The sequence below is a fragment of the Oncorhynchus gorbuscha genome, linkage group LG19 (assembly GCF_021184085.1).
Source record: "Oncorhynchus gorbuscha isolate QuinsamMale2020 ecotype Even-year linkage group LG19, OgorEven_v1.0, whole genome shotgun sequence".
Lineage (NCBI taxonomy): Eukaryota > Metazoa > Chordata > Actinopteri > Salmoniformes > Salmonidae > Oncorhynchus > Oncorhynchus gorbuscha.
This window is the reverse complement of record NC_060191.1, coordinates 5,072,999-5,091,981: the sequence shown is the minus strand read 5'-3', so window position 1 is coordinate 5,091,981 and position 18,983 is coordinate 5,072,999. Positions and strand designations below refer to the sequence as shown.

At 44.3% G+C, this 18,983-nt stretch overlaps 2 protein-coding genes across 9 annotated transcripts in view; one reads left to right on the top strand and one right to left on the bottom strand.

The window, feature by feature from the left end:
• The first annotated feature begins 4,058 nt into the window (after nt 1–4,058).
• Nucleotides 4,059–6,743, top strand: LOC124005549 (josephin-2-like). The gene is made up of 5 exons (XM_046314927.1): nt 4,059–4,305; nt 4,544–4,672; nt 4,919–5,044; nt 5,301–5,495; nt 5,918–6,743. Exons 1-5 carry the CDS (start codon nt 4,169–4,171, stop codon nt 6,027–6,029), a joined length of 699 nt encoding a protein of 232 aa, XP_046170883.1. The 5' UTR covers nt 4,059–4,168; the 3' UTR covers nt 6,030–6,743.
• A 59-nt stretch (nt 6,744–6,802) lies between these two features.
• Nucleotides 6,803–18,983, bottom strand: part of LOC124005548 (protein tweety homolog 1-like) — a 39,082-nt gene continuing 26,901 nt past the window's right edge. The window contains exons 8-16 of one of the 8 annotated variants that reach the window (XR_006833644.1): nt 18,130–18,205; nt 17,933–17,988; nt 17,559–17,651; nt 17,355–17,447; nt 17,122–17,261; nt 15,238–15,405; nt 10,415–10,493; nt 8,172–8,370; nt 6,803–8,010 (exon numbers count right to left, since the gene is read on the bottom strand). Coding sequence is in view for 6 of the 8 variants with exons in the window: in XM_046314921.1 (XP_046170877.1) it covers nt 7,927–8,010; nt 10,415–10,493; nt 15,238–15,405; nt 17,122–17,261; nt 17,355–17,447; nt 17,559–17,651; nt 17,933–17,988; nt 18,130–18,205 (789 nt within the window). In the remaining 2 variants the exon portion in view is untranslated. Of the gene's footprint in view, nt 8,016–8,171; nt 8,371–10,414; nt 10,494–15,237; nt 15,406–17,121; nt 17,262–17,354; nt 17,448–17,558; nt 17,652–17,932; nt 17,989–18,129; nt 18,206–18,983 lie in introns of all 8 variants that reach the window. The other 7 variants (XR_006833645.1, XM_046314922.1, XM_046314921.1 and 4 more) reach the window with 7 other exon arrangements.

Genomic DNA, 18,983 nt, shown 5'->3' with positions numbered 1-18,983 from the left:
GGCTTTGGCAAGGAGTGGAATGTAATAGCTGAGCAGAGACACAGAGATGGCAACCAGGCTAGAATGCAACAAATCAGAGAGGATTTAGAACGTTTGATGCTATCAGAAGCTTGAACTATTAGTCAAAATGTTAGATATGCTTGGGAATTACTACAATGGCAACTTTGTCTAACAATATGGTCATCATTCTATTGTTCACACATAACGCCATCCATTCCAAAGCATTACAACAAATGTAGCTATTTCTCAAACCTGTCCACATAATTCTTTAGGATCTTCCACAAATCAACTTTTCACTCTTCATGGCTTTTGGTGAGCAGCACAATAAAACCGGGGTACGTAACCCCTTGTTGCATGAGGTAAAACATTAATTTGCTCAAGGTTAAGGTACCAAACCATCAAGCACCGACATCCAACATTATAATAAGGGGTTAAATATCTGTACCTGTAAGACTCTTATCACATGTATTACTTGCATGGAGGAAACTTTTACAGCTCACAGCAAATCTAATGTAAGTGTTCCTTCTGTACAAACAGAAAACATCACAGCCTGCCAACCCCTGTCTACTGACATCAATGTGTGACTGTGGGGACATAAGCTCAGATTGAATTTGAAAGCCCCTGGCCCTGACCAACCGTCCTGAGAACTATGGTCACAAAGGCCAGAGTGGGAAAGTGCCTACCATGTGCCAGACACAGAATATTGCCTGTTATTTAAAAGTAAATGAATGTAGATGAGTGATTATTAATGCCATCCTCAAGATACATTGATACACCCGAGATTTGAAAGGGTACATTCCAAGTAACATTACATTTAAATTATTCCTAGTATCCATAATTTTGGAAGGGAAGGTTTTGGCCTTCAACCCCCACTGAGATTTTTTCCTGCAGTATTTCTATTGAACACTAGAGTGCGCCTCATCACTACATTGTCTACGTGTTTTTATTTTTGGATTCTTGTTCTGGGTATTTTCTTCGAATTATTTTGTCGGAAAACAGTGCACAGAGATTTCCCTTGTGGCCCTCTCTGCAATCAGAAAATGTTTTTCGATTAATGACATGATTGTTTGCGTCATATGCAAATACATTTAGTCAAATGTGATTTTTATGGCTGTTAATTGCAATGTAAAAAATACAATACAATACAATAAAGTCATTCAATCATTTTTATTTACATTAAACCCCCTAACCAGTTTATACTAAGGCACTAACTTGTAATGCTCATTTGGATAGGATGTTTGTTTCTTTTCCCATAGAGATAGATAGAGGACTCTAGTGCCCAAATGTCTATTTTAGAATGGGCAGCGCCATTGAGCACTTTCATTATTTTGAAGTAGTCACTGGGTGGGACTTCCTATGGGTTAAGGAAGGATCACATAATTCCAACCAGGTCACCAGGAGGGATCAGCCAACGCATTATACTTGTGAACAAACATTCCATAACTGCAGGTGGCAGTAAATCGGCAAGCTTTATACCTGTTCAAACAACACACTCCAGGTGGCAGTACATTGGCAAGCTTTATACCTGTTCAAACAACACACTCCAGGTGGCAGTACATTGGCAAGCTTTATACCTGTTCAAACAACACACTCCAGGTGGCAGTACATTGGCAAGCTTTATACCTGTTCAAACAACACACTCCAGGTGGCTGTACATTGGCAAGCTTTATACCTGTTCAAACAACACACTCCAGGTGGCAGTACATTGGCAAGCTTTATACCTGTTCAAACAACACACTCCAGGTGGCAGTACATTGGCAAGCTTTATACCTGTTCAAACAACACACTCCAGGTGGCAGTACATTGGCAAGCTTTATACCTGTTCAAACAACACACTCCAGGTGGCTGTACATTGGCAAGCTTTATACCTGTTCAAACAACACACTCCAGGTGGCAGTACATTGGCAAGCTTTATACCTGTTCAAACAACACACTCCAGGTGGCAGTACATTGGCAAGCTTTATACCTGTTCAAACAACACACTCCAGGTGGCAGTACATTGGCAAGCTTTATACCTGTTCAAACAACACACTCCAGGTGGCTGTACATTGGCAAGCTTTATACCTGTTCAAACAACACACTCCAGGTGGCAGTACATTGGCAAGCTTTATACCTGTTCAAACAACACACTCCAGGTGGCAGTACATTGGCAAGCTTTATACCTGTTCAAACAACACACTCCAGGTGGCAGTACATTGGCAAGCTTTATACCTGTTCAAACAACACACTCCAGGTGGCTGTACATTGGCAAGCTTTATACCTGTTCAAACAACACACTCCAGGTGGCAGTACATTGGCAAGCTTTATACCTGTTCAAACAACACACTCCAGGTGGCGGTATGCACCAAGTGGCCAGGGTTCCGGTCTAGAAGAATGGTTTTGACTGCTCCCACAGTTTTACTTCTGTACCGCAGTTTAATATTAAGGACCGGACCCCTTTTTTCAATTTTCGACTAAAATGACATACCCAAATCTAATTGCCTGTAGCTCAGGATTTGAAGCAAGGATATGCATATTCTTTATACCATTTGAAAGGAAACACGGAAGTTTGTGGAAATGTGAAATTAATGTAGGAGAATATCAAATCAAATCAAATCAAATTTTATTTGTCACATACACATGGTTAGCAGATGTTAATGCGAGTGTAGCGAAATGCTTGTGCTTCTAGTTCCGACAATGCAGTGATAACCAACAAGTAATCTAACTAACAATTCCAAAACTACTGTCTTATACACAGTGTAAGGGGATAAGGAACATGTACATAAGGATATATGAATGAGTGATGGTACAGAGCAGCATACAGTAGATGGTATCGAGTACAGTATATACATATGAGATGAGTGTGTAGACAAAGTAAACAAAGTGGCATAGTTAAAGTGGCTAGTGATACATGTGTTACATAAGGATACAGTCGATGATGTAGAGTACAGTATATACATATGCATATGAGATGAATAATGTAGGGTAAGTAACATTATATAAGGTAGCATTGTTTAAAGTGGCTAGTGATATATTTACATCATTTCCCATCAATTCCCATTATTAAAATGGCTGGAGTTGGGTCAGTGTCAATGACAGTGTGTTGGCAGCAGCCACTCAATGTTAGTGGTGGCTGTTTAACAGTCTGATGGCCTTGAGATAGAAGCTGTTTTTCAGTCTCTCGGTCCCAGCTTTGATGCACCTGTACTGACCTCGCCTTCTGGATGATAGCGGGGTGAACAGGCAGTGGTTCGGGTGGTTGATGTCCTTGATGATCTTTATGGCCTTCCTGTAACAACGGGTGGTGTAGGTGTCCTGGAGGGCAGGTAGTTTGCCCCCGATGATGCGTTGTGCAGTCCTCACTACCCTCTGGAGAGCCTTACGGTTGAGGGCGGAGCAGTTGCCGTACCAGGCGGTGATACAGCCCGCCAGGATGCTCTCGATTGTGCATCTGTAGAAGTTTGTGAGTGCTTTTGGTGACAAGCCGAATTTCTTCAGCCTCCTGAGGTTGAATAGGCGCTGCTGCGCCTTCTTCACGACGCTGTCAGTGTGAGTGGACCAATTCAGTTTGTCTGTGATGTGTATGCCGAGGAACTTAAAACTAGCTACCCTCTCCACTACTGTTCCATCGATGTGGATAGGGGCGTGTTCCCTCTGCTGTTTCCTGAAGTCCACAATCATCTCCTTAGTTTTGTTGACGTTGAGTGTGAGGTTATTAGAATATAACACATTAGATCTGGTAAAAGATAATACAAAGAAAAAAACATGCTTTTCTTTTTTTGTACCATCATCTTTGAAATGCAAGAGAAAGGCCATAATGTATTATTCCAGCCCAGGCGCAATTTAGATTTTAGCCACTAGATGGCAGCAGTATATGTGCAAAGCTTCTCTCACAAACGCCATAATGGTACATATACAATGATGCGATGTCTATCTAAATCTATGGGCATTTCCAGGCGCGCCATCTTTGCTGGCACCACGCATTGTTCCTGGCATTCAGCGCGCACTAATCTCTGATTGGATAGCCTGATGCGCGTTGCAGAGAAATTCAGCGAGGACAAAAACAACGCTCAATTTACGGGGCGTGACAGTTGAACAACAACAATCAAGCTTCCGGTTTTTTCCCATTCTTACTAGAGAGTTCACTAGCATGTTCTTGTGAGCGTAAAATCGCACAATCAGCAAGTTTATGTGTAATAGATTTACGTGTACACTAGGTACATTTTATTATTTTGTTTGTCGTGGAATAAGAGCACCGAAAGAGCTATTACTGACTTTGATACACCGCTTTATTTGGCCATTACACCGCGGACAACTTCCAATACGGTAAAGACTGATCTAGTTAGTTAGATAATAATTGAATGAAATTAAGCATTCTATTGGACTTCGAATGCTCGTGTTTTTTTTCTGGAGTATTACAGAGGAGATAGCTATTGTTTTGTTCCCTTGGAAAGTGTTTAATTCATTCCCTTTTCACTGTTTTGTTGAAAGTTCATATATTCAACAATGTATTGAACAGCTGCAGTCAACATGCTTATGTTTTGTGTATTTTGTCTATCAACAGGGTTATTATGAGCGAAGGAGAGATATTCCATGAGAAGCAGCGACTGGAGTTGTGCGCCATTCATGCTCTGAACAACGTTCTGCAAGAACAAGTGTTCACCAAGGAGACGGCAGATGACATCTGCAAGCGGTGAGGTCACTTAGGTCTGGCGATGTGTGTGTAATGTCATCTTTAGGGGGTGGTGTTTTGGCTAAACAGAGTTCTTTGTGTCAATGATAAAACAGACTCTTCAATATGCAATCTTTGCATGTAAAATCATCAAGTACTGCTACAAGCCTGTGATCCAAAGAGCACCCACCACACACTTTCTCCATGAGTTCCAAGAGCATGTGAATCTGTTTTTACCATGTTCCCCTCTTTCCCCTTCCTCCCCAGGCTAGCTCCACAGTGTGTGGTGAACCCTCACCGCTCGATGCTGGGCACAGGCAACTATGACGTCAACGTCATCATGGCTGCCCTACAGAGCAGAGAGTTGGCTGCAGTATGGTGGGACAAACGCAGGTCAGACATCAATACCTCAGGGCCAGACAGATTCGGAAGAGACGATTGGCAATGAAATACACCTGTGTAATAAATCCAACCAAGTACTGTACAGGTCACAAAGAGCTACAGTTTTATTGACCAAAGAAAATATACTGAATATACTGAAACTTCGCCACAGATTGTGTCTACTCCTACTGTTCATCCCCTTCACCCCCACTGTGGCTCTGTTGATTTCAAACCAAAATCTCCTTCCCTTTTCCTATTTCTCCCTCAGAACAGTACAGAGTCTCTGTGTTGACAAGGTTCAGGGGTTCATCCTGAACGTTCCGTCACGTGTCTCTCTTGGAATTGTGTCCCTCCCCGTCAAGCGGCGGCACTGGCTTGCAGTGCGCCAGGTTAATGGACACTACTACAACCTCGACTCCAAACTAAAGAGTCCTGTCTGCATCGGGAACGAAGCAGATCTCCGGTGAGTGAAGGGAGGGACGACGACTATGCAGACATGTATTGTACAACTCCTAATCAAAGGCACAGTATCTCAAACTTTACGCTCAACTTCTCATTCTTGTTGTTTACAAACAGAAATGTCCCTCTGTAAAATTATTTTTTACATAATAATCCTGTCAGGAACTCTTGAATGCAGCCCACAATTTGACTGTGGTAGACTACTCGTCAGTTAGAGTTCGATCTGATCCTGTTAGGAACTCTTGAATGCAGCCCACAATTTGACTGTGGTAGACTACTCGTCAGTTAGAGTTCGATCTGATCCTGTTAGGAGTGATCACATGGGGCTTACCACAGTGTCTGTTTGTTACACTTTGTACTTTGCACTCTTGTAAACCAGTGTCTATCGCTCTCTCTCCCTCACCACACTCCGCTTCTCTCTCTCAGTACATTTCTCAGTGAACAGCTGTCTCCGGACGTGGCAGAGATGCTCCTGGTTGTGAGGAGGGATGTGGAGGAGTACGGAACCTGGCTGAACTCTGATGACCTCAGGAAGTGATTCCTCTGGCCTGGGCATTCCATTCATTCAACATGGGACTCAAACTCCTGCTCTACTCTGGAAAAACAAATAACATTTTAGAAAACAAGAGACTCTTAACAAAAAGTACATATTTCAGGAAATGCATTACCGGTTGCTGAGGAGTGTGGGCACTGTTACACACACACACACACACACACACACACACACACACACACACACACACACACACACACACACACACACACACACACACACACACACACACACACACACACACACACACACACACACACACACACACACACACACACACACACACACACACACACACACACGTTCCAAAGAGAATTTAAGATGACGAGGGATTTCTGTCCCAAATGGCTTGTTTGTAAGTTTACTGGCCTTTGTTTGGATTTCTACACAACAGCAGCATCTATATCCTCTTTCCTTCTCTCTCTTCCTTCCTTCTCTTCTCTTCCTATGCACTGCACTGTCAAGGTAGACCAGTTAGAACTGGTTTGTCTTTTAGTTATTCTATGCACTGAGAAGGTACAGAGGAGGCACTGGATGTCATGTTGACAACTGACTGTGTGAAAATAACGCTTCTATGTTTGTGTTCTGTCTGCGTTTACATCTAACTGCATATCCAAGTGAATGGGAGCACTGTCTTTCTGTTACACGAACTACACACACACACTCAGAGGATATAAAGAAAATGTTATTTATATGTAACGATGTGTCTCATTGTCTTTGTGTGCATACAATCAATGAGGTTCAGCAGTACAGTTGAGTGATTTAAATAAGGCCAAACTTTATTAATTGTTATTATTTTATTTATATTAGACTCTGGAGTGAAAAAGGATGCCATTCAAAAGGAGCATTGATTATTACCATACAAACGCAATTCAAGGGTTAACAAGGGCAGTAGGCAAGGAGGGTGTTCAATGAAATCTGACATCACATATGTACATAACATCCTATAGAGACCCCAGAAACCCACTGCTATATAGTTATTATTGCTATTTATGGTAGGGCTACTGCTGCACCAGTGGCAGGAGTTTTATTGCTTTGTGCCTGCTGTCATTGCATGGGATTTGTAGTTCTCTAACGGTCTCGAGGTTGGATGGGAGTTGTAGTTCTCCATTCAGCCTACAGAGAGGTTTGTACTATAGCCCTCTCTTGAATGTTCTTTTCTAAGAGCAAAGTTTCATGAGGGGATGGGCAACTCCAGTCCTTGGGGACTTGGTATCCCTTCTGCACCGGACTCCAATAATCACCTAATCATGATCTTCAGTTTAGAACGCAATTAGTTTATTCACCACTCCGGCCCCAAGGACAGGAGTTGCCCATCCCTGATTTAGATAATGTCATCAACAGTGAAATGTATAGTATCAGAAGGTAATACAAGGGAGGTACAGAATTTTCACCTATAAAAAGTAAATCAAATAAAAATTGCACGTTGAATACCAAGTGAGGAGACTGCATATTCATTCAACCAAAAATGTGTCTTGTTTCTATGTGTCAGTGTTTCTCTACAACAAGATATAGATATAAAAATGTGAAAATAAATTGGTGCTACATTTAAAAAACAGAACTACAATGTCATAACGTCAATACGATTATGGCTCACCTCGCAACTGACACTGGACAGACAAGGGGGATTGTAAAGGGGTGACTTTGACTGAGTGAACCTGGTTCAGACCTCTTCATAATCATGCTACCTACTGTATCTATCTGACATTAGTTTACTGTGAGGTTCTACAGCAGGCCATTCAACCTTCTTGGTACTGATGTTACGCACCTTTAATTTATATCTAAAGCTCAATTTTGGGGGATTAGTTATTTTTTCTTCATCTCAGTAAAGTGTCCATTCATAAAAAATAAAAATAAATCGAATTTTTTAAACAAAAAATAATTAGCGTGAATACAGGTTCCTTGAATGGGCGGAGTTGGGGTGTGTTTGACTACCCCCGTAACCAGTCAGCATGCTGGGAGAGTACTGTACTTTCAGAAACAGCGTTTTGATTCGATATGGGGGAGCCGCCATTGAAGATCCACAGAGGAGGGTGTGCAGAGAGAAGGGAGACAAGAAAACAACAAGAAATCTCCATTATTCAAATTTGTTTCAAAATCATCTCATTTATGAAGATGAGCACTCACATGGTCACGTTATTCCCCTAACAACAGGGGTAGAGGAGGTAGAAGTTATCCACAACCACTGATCCAGGGTCTTTACCTCCAAATGGTTAAGGTTAGGAATGGGTGTCAGGTAATCTGATCCCAGATCAGAGGTGGATGGTGGCAACTTCTACCACAAGCACCAGGGACTGTTGTAAAAGTTAGGACTGGGATGGTAATGCTAGAAAGGACAAAGGTAGGGTAATGGTTAGGGTTAGGTCTCACACTGTATTTACATCCTTTCTAGCATGTCCAAAGTCAGAGAGGTGACAACCGACGGAGTTAGTTGTTAGGGGCAGAAAGTGAGCTTTCCCATTCAAGCGATAGTACACACATACTTTAGGTTATTTGAATAAACAAAGGAATGCCAGTTTACAGCAGATGCGTAGACAGAATTTAGTTGGTAGATGGGCCTGCAGATATTTGGATGGGCCAACACTACCCAGGCCCACCCTTGCCTACACTCCTGGCCTACACTCCTGGTCTACACTCCTGGCCTACACTCCTGGTCTACACTCCTGGCCTACACTCCTGGCCTACACTCCTGGCCTACACTCCTGGTCTACACTCCTGGCCTACACTCCTGGCCTACACTCCTGGTCTACACTCCTGGCCTACACTCCTGGCCTACACTCCTGGTCTACACTCCTGGCCTACACTCCTGGCCTACACTCCTGGCCTACACTCCTGGCCTACACTCCTGGCCTACACTCCTGGTCTACACTCCTGGTCTACACTCCTGTCCTACACTCCTGGCCTACACTCCTGGTCTACACTCCTGGTCTACACTCCTGGCCTACACTCCTGGCCTACAGGGCCCTGTGAGGTTGGAGCCACACCACCATCACCACCATCCCCACTACCATCACAACCATCATCACCACTACCATCACCACCATCCCCAATACCATCACAACCATCATCACCACTACTATCACAACCATTATCACCACTACTATCACCACCATCATCACCACTACCATCACCACCATCCCCAATACCATCACAACCATCATCACCACTACCATCACAACTATCATCGCCACCATCACAACTATTATCACCACTACCATCACAACCATTATCACCACCATTTCCACTACCATCACCACCACCAGCATCCCCACTACCATCACAACCATCATCACCACAACTACCATCACCACCATCCCCACTACCATCACCACCATCCCCACTACCATCACAACCATCATCCCCACTACCATCACCACCATCATCTCCAATACCATCACAACCATCATCACCACTTCCATCACCATCACCACCATCCCCACTACCATCACCACCATCCCCACTACCATCACCACCATCCCCACTACCACCATCCCCACTACCATCACCACCATCCCCACTACCATCACAACCATCATCCCCACTACCATCACCACCATCATCTCCAATACCATCACAACCATCATCACCACTTCCATCACCATCACCACCATCCCCACTACCATCACCACCATCCCCACTACCATCACCACCATCCCCACTACCACCATCCCCACTACCATCACCACCATCCCCACTACCATCACAACCATCATCCCCACTACCATCACCACCATCCCCACTACCATCACCACCATCCCCACTACCACCATCCCCACTACCATCACCACCATCCCCACTACCATCACCACCATCATCTCCAATACCATCACAACCATCATCACCACTTCCATCACCATCACCACCATCCCCACTACCATCACCACCATCCCCACTACCATCACAACCATCATCCCCACTACCATCACCACCATCATCTCCAATACCATCACAACCATCATCACCACTTCCATCACCATCACCACCATCATGACTACGACCATCACTCCCATCACCACATTGACCATCCCCACTATGACCACCATCACCACTCCCATCACCACATTGACCATCCCCACTATGACCACCATCACCACTCCCATCACCACCTTGACCATCCCCACTATGACCACCATCACCACCATCATGACTACGACCATCACAACCATCACCACATTGACCATCCCCACTATGACCACCATCACCACTCCCATCACCACCTTGACCATCACCACCACCAGTTAGTTAGATCCAGAATGTTTATTATCGACTAACAACAAACGTACAGGCAAATAACACCTCAAGGGACGATTTACATGCATAGTGATGATAAATGGCACAGATTAGGATGTCACGAATACAAAGGAACTCACAGAGGGGGGTGGGGACTGCCTGTCAGTCAGGGGTAGGCTCTCATAGCCAGGGTTGCCATTGGAGGAAACGTTTGGAGTCCTGTGTAGAGACAGAAAGAGAGAGGAAACGAAAGGAAAAGGTGGAAGGCAGAAGAAGAGGAATAGGAACAGGAGTGGAGAATGAGTGAGAGGGAGAGAGAGGGGAAAAAGGGATGAGACACATTGAGAAAAACAAAAAGAGGGAGGTGGACCAAAGGAGGGAACCGAGGTGGGGTAAGAAGAGAAAGGGAGGAAGAGCGATTAGCGAAATGGTGATGTAGAAACCTCCTTATAACTGGTGGTATTAGTGTTATTAGGGCACTTCATCTACGTAGGCAGGGGGATAGCTGGAGGTTTCAGCATGGGGGACACAGATATTATACACACAGTCCACTCCTGAGATGTGCACTTTGGGAAATGCAAACTCATGTACAATGATGAAGTGCACATTTGTGTACAACGTGTACGTGCATGGCAACTTAAAACTTCAGACTTCACCAGTCCCAATTCAAAATACATTCATTTTTAATTGCTCTGGATATCCACATGCTCCACTTTAGTGTGTGCTTTCCAGACGGCCCCAAACCAGAGCATTTATCAGGAGTCCACTGCATTCTTATTGTTTATTGGGTACCTGGAATCTGAGTTACTTTACTCTGGGCAGTTTGGTCATGATACTGTTACTATTAGATCTAGGCTAGGGCCACTGTCGATCACAGTGTTTACAGCGCCTGAATACACCAACTGGACCTGGCATTTAGTTATGTTCTACATGCTAAGACATAAGGTAGGAAAGTACACTTCTTAGGGCATTAACTGGACTTGGCATTTAGTTATGTTCTACATGCTAAGACATAAAGTAGGAAAGTACACTTCTTAGGGCATTAACTGGACTTGGCATTTAGTTATGTTCTACATGCTAAGACATAAAGTAGGAAAGTACACTTCTTAGGGCATTAACTGGACTTGGCATTTAGCTATGTTCTACATGCTAAGACATAAGGTAGGAAAGTACACTTCTTAGGGCATTAACTGGACTTGGCATTTAGTTATGTTCTACATGCTAAGACATAAGGTAGGAATGTACACTTCTTAGGGCATTAACTGGACTTGGCATTTAGTTATGTTCTACATGCTAAGACATAAGTTAGGAAAGTACACTTCTTAGGGCATTAACTGGACTTGGCATTTAGTTATGTTCTACATGCTAAGACATAAGGTAGGAATGTACACTTCTTAGGGCATTAACTGGACTTGGCATTTAGTTATGTTCTACATGCTAAGACATAAGTTAGGAAAGTACACTTCTTAGGGCATTAACTGGACTTGGCATTTAGTAATGTTCTACATGCTAAGACATAAGGTAGGAAAGTACACTTCTTAGGGCATTAACTGGACTTGGCATTTAGCTATGTTCTACATGCTAAGACATAAGGTAGGAAAGTACACTTCTTAGGGCATTAACTGGACTTGGCATTTAGTTATGTTCTACATGCTAAGACATAAGGTAGGAAAATACACTTCTTAGGGCATTAACTGGACTTGGCATTTAGTTATGTTCTACATGCTAAGACATAAGGTAGGAAAGTACACTTCTTAGGGCATTAACTGGACTTGGCATTTAGTTATGTTCTACATGCTAAGACATAAGGTAGGAAAATACACTTCTTAGTATTTAGTTATGTTCTACCTGCTAAGACAAGGTAGGAAAATACACTTCTTAGGGCATTAACTGGACTTGCAAAGTATAGAAAGAGAGTGAAAGAGAGGAAGTGACAGTGAGAGGGAGTGAAAGACCGAGAGAGAGTGAAAGAGTGAGAGAGAGGAAGTGACAGTGAGAGGGAGTGAGAGTGAGAGAGAGAAAGTGACAGTGAGAGGGAGTGAAAGACCGAGAGAGAGTGAGAGAGTGAGAGAGAAGAAGTGACAGTGAGAGGGAGTGAAAGACCGAGAGAGAGTGAGAGAGTGAGAGAGAGGAAGTGACAGTGAGAGGGAGTGAGAGTGAGAGAGAGAAAGTGACAGTGAGAGGGAGTGAAAGACCGAGAGAGAGTGAGAGAGTGAGAGAGAAGAAGTGACAGTGAGAGGGAGTGAAAGACCGGGAGAGAGTGAGAGAGTGAGAGACAGGAAGTGACAGTGAGAGGGAGTGAGAGTGAGAGAGAGAAAGTGACAGTGAGAGGGAGTGAAAGACCGAGAGAGAGTGAGAGAGTGAGAGAGAGGAAGTGACAGTGAGAGGGAGTGAGAGTGAGAGAGAGAAAGTGACAGTGAGAGGGAGTGAAAGACCGAGAGAGAGTGAGAGAGTGAGAGAGAGGAAGTGACAGTGAGAGGGAGTGAAAGACCGAGAGAGAGTGAGAGAGTGAGAGAGAGGAAGTGACAGTGAGAGGGAGTGAAAGACCGAGAGAGAGTGAGAGAGTGAGAGAGAGGAAGTGACAGTGAGAGGGAGTGAGAGTGAGAGAGAGAAAGTGACAGTGAGAGGGAGTGAGAGTGAGAGAGAGAAAGTGACAGTGAGAGGGAGTGAAAGACAGAGAGAGTGAAAGAGTGATAAAGAAATAATAAAGGACAGAGACAGAAAGAGAGAGAGGTGAGAGTAATTTGAGAGACTTGATAACATGAGACTTGGACACCACAGTGTGGATGGTCGGTGGGAGTGATGGGGTTTTTACCTAGGTCAACCTGAGCCTCATATCTCCGCAGTATTAAGGCCTGTGTCTCAAATGACACCCTATTCCCCATATAGTGCACTACTTTTGGACACTTGGCCCCAAGTAGTGCACTATATGGTGAATAGGGTGTCATTTGAAACACACTCAAGATCTGTGAGTGATCGATCGGACCGGTCTATGTCTGTCTTGGAAGGCGCGACAGACCGATAGACAGACACACAGAAAGACAGACTTCTGGAGTTGTGTCTGTTTCTCTGCCTACCCTGCAGTCCACAGTAGCCCTGTCTGTGTGTATGTTTCTCTGCCTACCCTGCAGTCCATAGTAGCCCTGTCTGTGTGTATGTTTCTCTGCCTACCCTGCAGTCCACAGTAGCCCTGTCTGTGTGTATGTTTCTCTGCCTACCCTGCAGTCAGTCCACAGTAGCACTGTCTGTGTGTCTGTTTCTCTGCCTACCCTGCAGTCCACAGTAGCCCTGTCTGTGTGTATGTTTCTCTGCCTACCCTGCAGTCAGTCCACAGTAGCACTGTCTGTGTGTCTGTTTCTCTGCCTACCCTGCAGTCCACAGTAGACCTATCTGTGTGTCTGTTTCTCTGCCTACCCTGCAGTCCACAGTAGACCTGTCTGTGTGTCTGTTTCTCTGCCTACCCTGCAGTCCACAGTAGACCTGCCTGTGTGTCTGTTTCTCTGCCTACCCTGCAGTCCACAGTAGATATGTCTGTGTGTCTGTTTCTCTGCCTACCCTGCGGTCCACAGTAGATCTGTCTGTGTGTCTGTTTCTCTGCCTACCCTGCAGTCCACAGTAGACCTGTCTGTGTGTCTGTTTCTCTGTCTGTGTGTCTGTTTCTCTGCCTACCCTGCAGTCCACAGTAGCCCTGTCTGTGTGTCTGTTTCTCTGCCTACCCTGCAGTCCACAGTAGCCCTGTCTGTGTGTCTGTTTCTCTGCCTACCCTGCAGTCAGTCCACAGTAGCACTGTCTGTGTGTCTGTTTCTCTGCCTACCCTGCAGTCCACAGTAGCCTTGCCTGTGTGTCTGTTTCTCTGCCTACCCTGCAGTCCACAGTAGACCTATCTGTGGGTCTGTTTCTCTATCTGTGTGTCTGTTTCTCTGCCTACTCTGCAGTCCACAGTAGACCTATCTGTGGGTCTGTTTCTCTATCTGTGTGCCTGTTTCTCTGCCTACCCTGCAGTCCACAGTAGATCTGTCTGTGTGTCTGTTTCTCTGTCTGTGTGTCTGTTTCTCTGTCTGTGTGTCTGTTTCTCTGCCTACCCTGCAGTCCACAGTAGCCCTGTCTGTGTGTCTGTTTCTCTGCCTACCCTGCAGTCCACAGTAGCCTTGCCTGTGTGTCTGTTTCTCTGCCTACCCTGCAGTCCACAGTAGACCTATCTGTGTGTCTGTTTCTCTGCCTACCCTGCAGTCCACAGTAGACCTATCTGTGGGTCTGTTTCTCTATCTGTGTGTCTGTTTCTCTGCCTACCCTGCAGAACCACAGTAGACCTATCTGTGGGTCTGTTTCTCTATCTGTGTGTCTGTTTCTCTGCTTACCCTGCAGTCCACAGTAGCCCTGTCTGTGTGTCTGTCTGCGTTGCGTGTGTTTGCTTCCCCTGACAAAGTTATCCGTATGTGTCTATATGGAGGCAGAGGGGTTCTGACTACTCCATCACTGTACATGTCTGGGTGGGTGTGAGATAGAACTATATCCAATGTATTCACAATGTCAAACGTTTGCCATGTGTTCATGTAACATTACAGGGTGTGGTGAAGTAAATATGTGTGTCTTTTCAAGCTGTGCATCTAAAACCTCTGTGTGTCTCTGTTTTGTGCCTATCCTTCACTTATGCTCATTCACATTACAGACTTAGTCAGTAGGTCTGTGTGTGTTCATGCTCCACTACTCTATACTGGGCCTATATGAGTGGCCTGATCTTGTTGGCTTCAGGTGGGAGCTTTGAGTTGAAGTTACACCAAGGCACAGATCTAGGATCAGCTTAATCTCCCCCAAGTCTTCATCCTCAACCACTATTGTAAAAAAAAAAAACTGACCTTGGATCAGTGACTGGGGGGGAAACTCCATCTTATTCCCGGGGGGTCTTTCTGTGGCAACTCTGTCTGTCTGTCTGTCTGTGTGTCTGTGTGTCTGCGTTACTCACGGGAGGGGTGGCGCACTAGAAAAGGGAGGAGTCCACCCGGCTCCCTGGTAATTATAGAAGGGGGGCAAGGCCCCTCGCTGAGACCCCGCGGCCGGCTGTCTACGTGCCTGATGGGAAGTGAAGGGGTCCTCGCTCTCGCTGTCCGAATCTTCATACTCCTCGGAATCACTGTCGCCCGTCAGAGAGAGGGGAGAGGAGAAGTCGTGAGAACAACAATTAGGGGTTTTGGTAACACTTTATATGAACCTGTGAAATCCTATGGAACAGATAAGGAACACACTCTTCATGTGTGGAAGACAGCCACAACATCTGTGTATTTTTACCCTACTGTACAAGAAAACAAAACAAATGGTAAAATAGTCATATATAGTACTGTGTAAAAGTTTTAGGCAGGTGTGAGAAAATGTTGTAAAGTAAGAATGCTTTCAAAAATAGACATGTTAATAGATTATATTTATCAATAAACAAAATGCAAAGTGAGTGAACAGAAGAAACATCTAAACCAATCCATATTTGGTGTGCTTTGCCTTCAAAACTGCATCAATTCGTGTAGGTACACTTGCACAAAGTCAAGGATTTTGTAGGCATATAGTCAGGTGTATGATTAAACAATTATACCAAACAGGTGCTAATTATCATCAATTCATTTCTGCAAATGTTGGGGATTTGGTCAGAATTAATGGTCTCCTCAATACTGAGAAGTACAGGCAGATATTTATCCATCATGCAATACCATCTGGGAAGCGTCTGATTGGCCCCAAATTTAATCTGCAGCATGACAACAACCCCAAACATACAGCGAAAGTCATTAAGAACTATCTTCAGCGTTAAGAAGAACAGGGAGTCCTGGAAGTGATGGTTCGGCCCCCACAGAGCCCTGATCTCAACATCATCGAGTCTGGCTGGGATTACATGAAGAGAGAGAAGCACCTGAGGCTGCCTAAATACACAGAAGAACTGTGGTTAGTTCTCCAAGACGTTTGGGCCACCCTACCTGCCGAGTTCCTTCAAAATCTGTAAGTGTACAGTTTAGAAGAATTGATGCTGTTTTGAAGGCAAAGGGGGGTCTCACCAAATAGTGATTTGATGTAGATTTTTCTTCTGTTCGCTCACTTTGCATTTTGTTAATTGATAAATATAAACTATTAACATGTCTATTTATTTGAAAGCATTCTTACTTTACAGCATTTTTTCACACCTGCCTAAAACTTTTGCACAGTACTATATATATATATGTTTTTATCTGTTAAATGAATGGGTTTGTGATGGTTCAGCAATGTCCTCTGGAATACAGACCTCCTGTTAATTTTACATCGATATTCGCAAATAGAAAAAAATGATCCCCTTTTTGATCCCTGAATCTGTTTTTCCCTTCATGTTTCTGGCTGTGACACAGTTGGAAGCTGTTTACTACAGACAGACACACAGACAGAAGCTCTGACAGACCTGGAGGTACAGTAGTGAATTACATACCCATACAGAAAACATTTGACCTCTGTGATTGCCAACAAAGGGTATATCAAAGTATTAAAAAACTTTTGTTATTGACCAAATACTTATTTTCCACCATAATTTGCAAATAAATTCATTAAAAATCCTACAATGTGATTTTCTGGATTTTTTTTCTCATTTTGTCTGTCATAGTTGAAGTGTACCTATGATGAAAATTACAGGCCTCTCTCATCTTTTTAAGTGGGAGAACTTGCACAATTGGTGGCTGACTAAATACTTTTTTGCCCCACTGTAGTACAACCTTACCTTATTGCTGAGCATGTTCAGAGGAAATGTTAAACTATGATGTAGAATATTTCAGCAACAACATTATGACATCAATAACATATCTCGTTCTCTAGCTCTCTCTCACACACACAGAGACACACACACCTGGGGAAGCTTCTCCAGGCGCCGGGCAGGGAACAGAGGATGGCAGTGAAGGCCAGAGCCGAAAGGAAAGAGTAGAGGGAGAGGTAGAGCAATCCCTCCATCCCGTCAGAGCACAGGCCTTTCAAAGAGTCAATATAATCCTAAGAAACAGAGACAGAAAGAGCTAAAAGACTTGAGAAAACAGCAAGAACACACCAGAGACCATTACACCCCATGTTAAACACCAGGCCTACCTTGTTGAGACCTCGACAGTGGAGTAGCGCCACCAGCTGGTGAAAGTTGCCCTCTGTGGCATTGTGAATCTGCTGAACCTCCCTGAGTGACTTCTATAACAACAATAGGTAAGGATAATATCACACTTAGTTTCATAAACTGTGTTTTATGTATTTGGCAGCCATTTTGTGTCATGGGTTGCACCCTGGCCCAGTGTGACGTACCTCTGCCTTGGGGACCTGTGGGAGAGCATTCCGGTCCAGGCTGGATAGGTGTGTGTGGATGCTGGAAAGGGCCCTCTGTGACTGGGTCAGCAGCTGCAGACAACAGGTCATTGAAAATATTGCTTAGCGTCATCATGCTAACACTGTATAATCTATAAACATCCTGATCAGTACCTATCAGAAAATACAAGTTTACTTACTGTCCTATATCAGTGCCACCAGGTTTGGATTTACAGAGCTGCCCAGAAATAATACAAACCCCATATATTTACATTGGTCCAGCCCACTAATTTCAGGGCACTCATGTGTTATTGAAACCCTGATCCCCTAACACCACTACGTGAGACACAGCATCTACAGAGAACAGTTACTACCTGCTGGAAAGGGCTGTTCATACGTCTGCTGCAGGTCAGGTAATAATCCAACACGTCTGGATAGGACAGACGACAGCAGCAGACCATCAATCAGCAGTGAATAAAGTGTGTCAGGGCATTTCAGCATCAAAATGAATGGCAATATGAATGAAATGATCAGAGACTCTTTGTTAGTGTGCAGCGATGCACTACTGTACCTGAGCTGGTCCCAGAGTTGAAGTGGGTGGAGTTGAGCACAAAGGTGTTAGGATCTGTACAGAAGTCACTGACAGACTGGAGATGCAGAGGGGGAGAGAGGGTAGAGGGGGAAGAGAGGTAGAGAGGGATATAGAAAGAAAGACATAGAAAGAGAGAGAGTAAGAGAGGTGAAGGGGGAGAGAAATGGAAGGAGAGATCACAAGGGAAAAGTTAACAGAGACACACTGACTGACTGACACACTTCCCTCCTCAGATATCTGACTGCAGCACTTGACCCACTGCCTGTTCTATTGATTTACTGAGTGAATCACATGCTGCAAAGATCTAATGTACCTTTACATGGTGAATAGATCTACTGTCCCTCTCCATGTTGTATAGACCTACTGTCCCTCTCCATACTGTATAGACCTACTGTCCCTCTCCATACTGTATAGACCTACTGTCCCTCTCCTTGTTGTATAGACCTACTGTCCCTCTCCATGTTGTATAGACCTACTGTCCCTCTCCATACTGTATAGACCTACTATCCCTCTCCATACTGTATAGACCTACTGTCCCTCTCCATGTTGTATAGACCTACTGTCCCTCTCCATGTTGTATAGACCTACTGTCCCTCTCCATACTGTATAGACCTACTGTCCCTCTCCATACTGTATAGACCTACTGTCCCTCTCCATGTTGTATAGACCTAATGTCCCTCTCCATGTTGTATAGACCTACTGTCCTTCTCCATACTGTATAGACCTACTGTCCCTCTCCATGTTGTATAGACCTACTGTCCCTCTCCATGTTGTATAGACCTACTGTCTATCTCCATGTTGTATAGACTTCCTGTCCCTCTCAATACCGTATA

What these genes read in the sequence shown, in the direction of transcription:
- LOC124005549 (XM_046314927.1), top strand. Translation starts at nt 4,169, where the DNA reads ATGTGTAATAGATTTACGTGTACACTAGGTACATTTTATTATTTTGTT. An exon ending in GCAGATGACATCTGCAAGCG is followed by an intron (nt 4,673 to 4,918) that starts GTGAGGTCACTT and finishes CTTCCTCCCCAG; the next exon opens with GCTAGCTCCACAGTGTGTGG. An exon ending in GGGAACGAAGCAGATCTCCG is followed by an intron (nt 5,496 to 5,917) that starts GTGAGTGAAGGG and finishes TCTCTCTCTCAG; the next exon opens with TACATTTCTCAGTGAACAGC.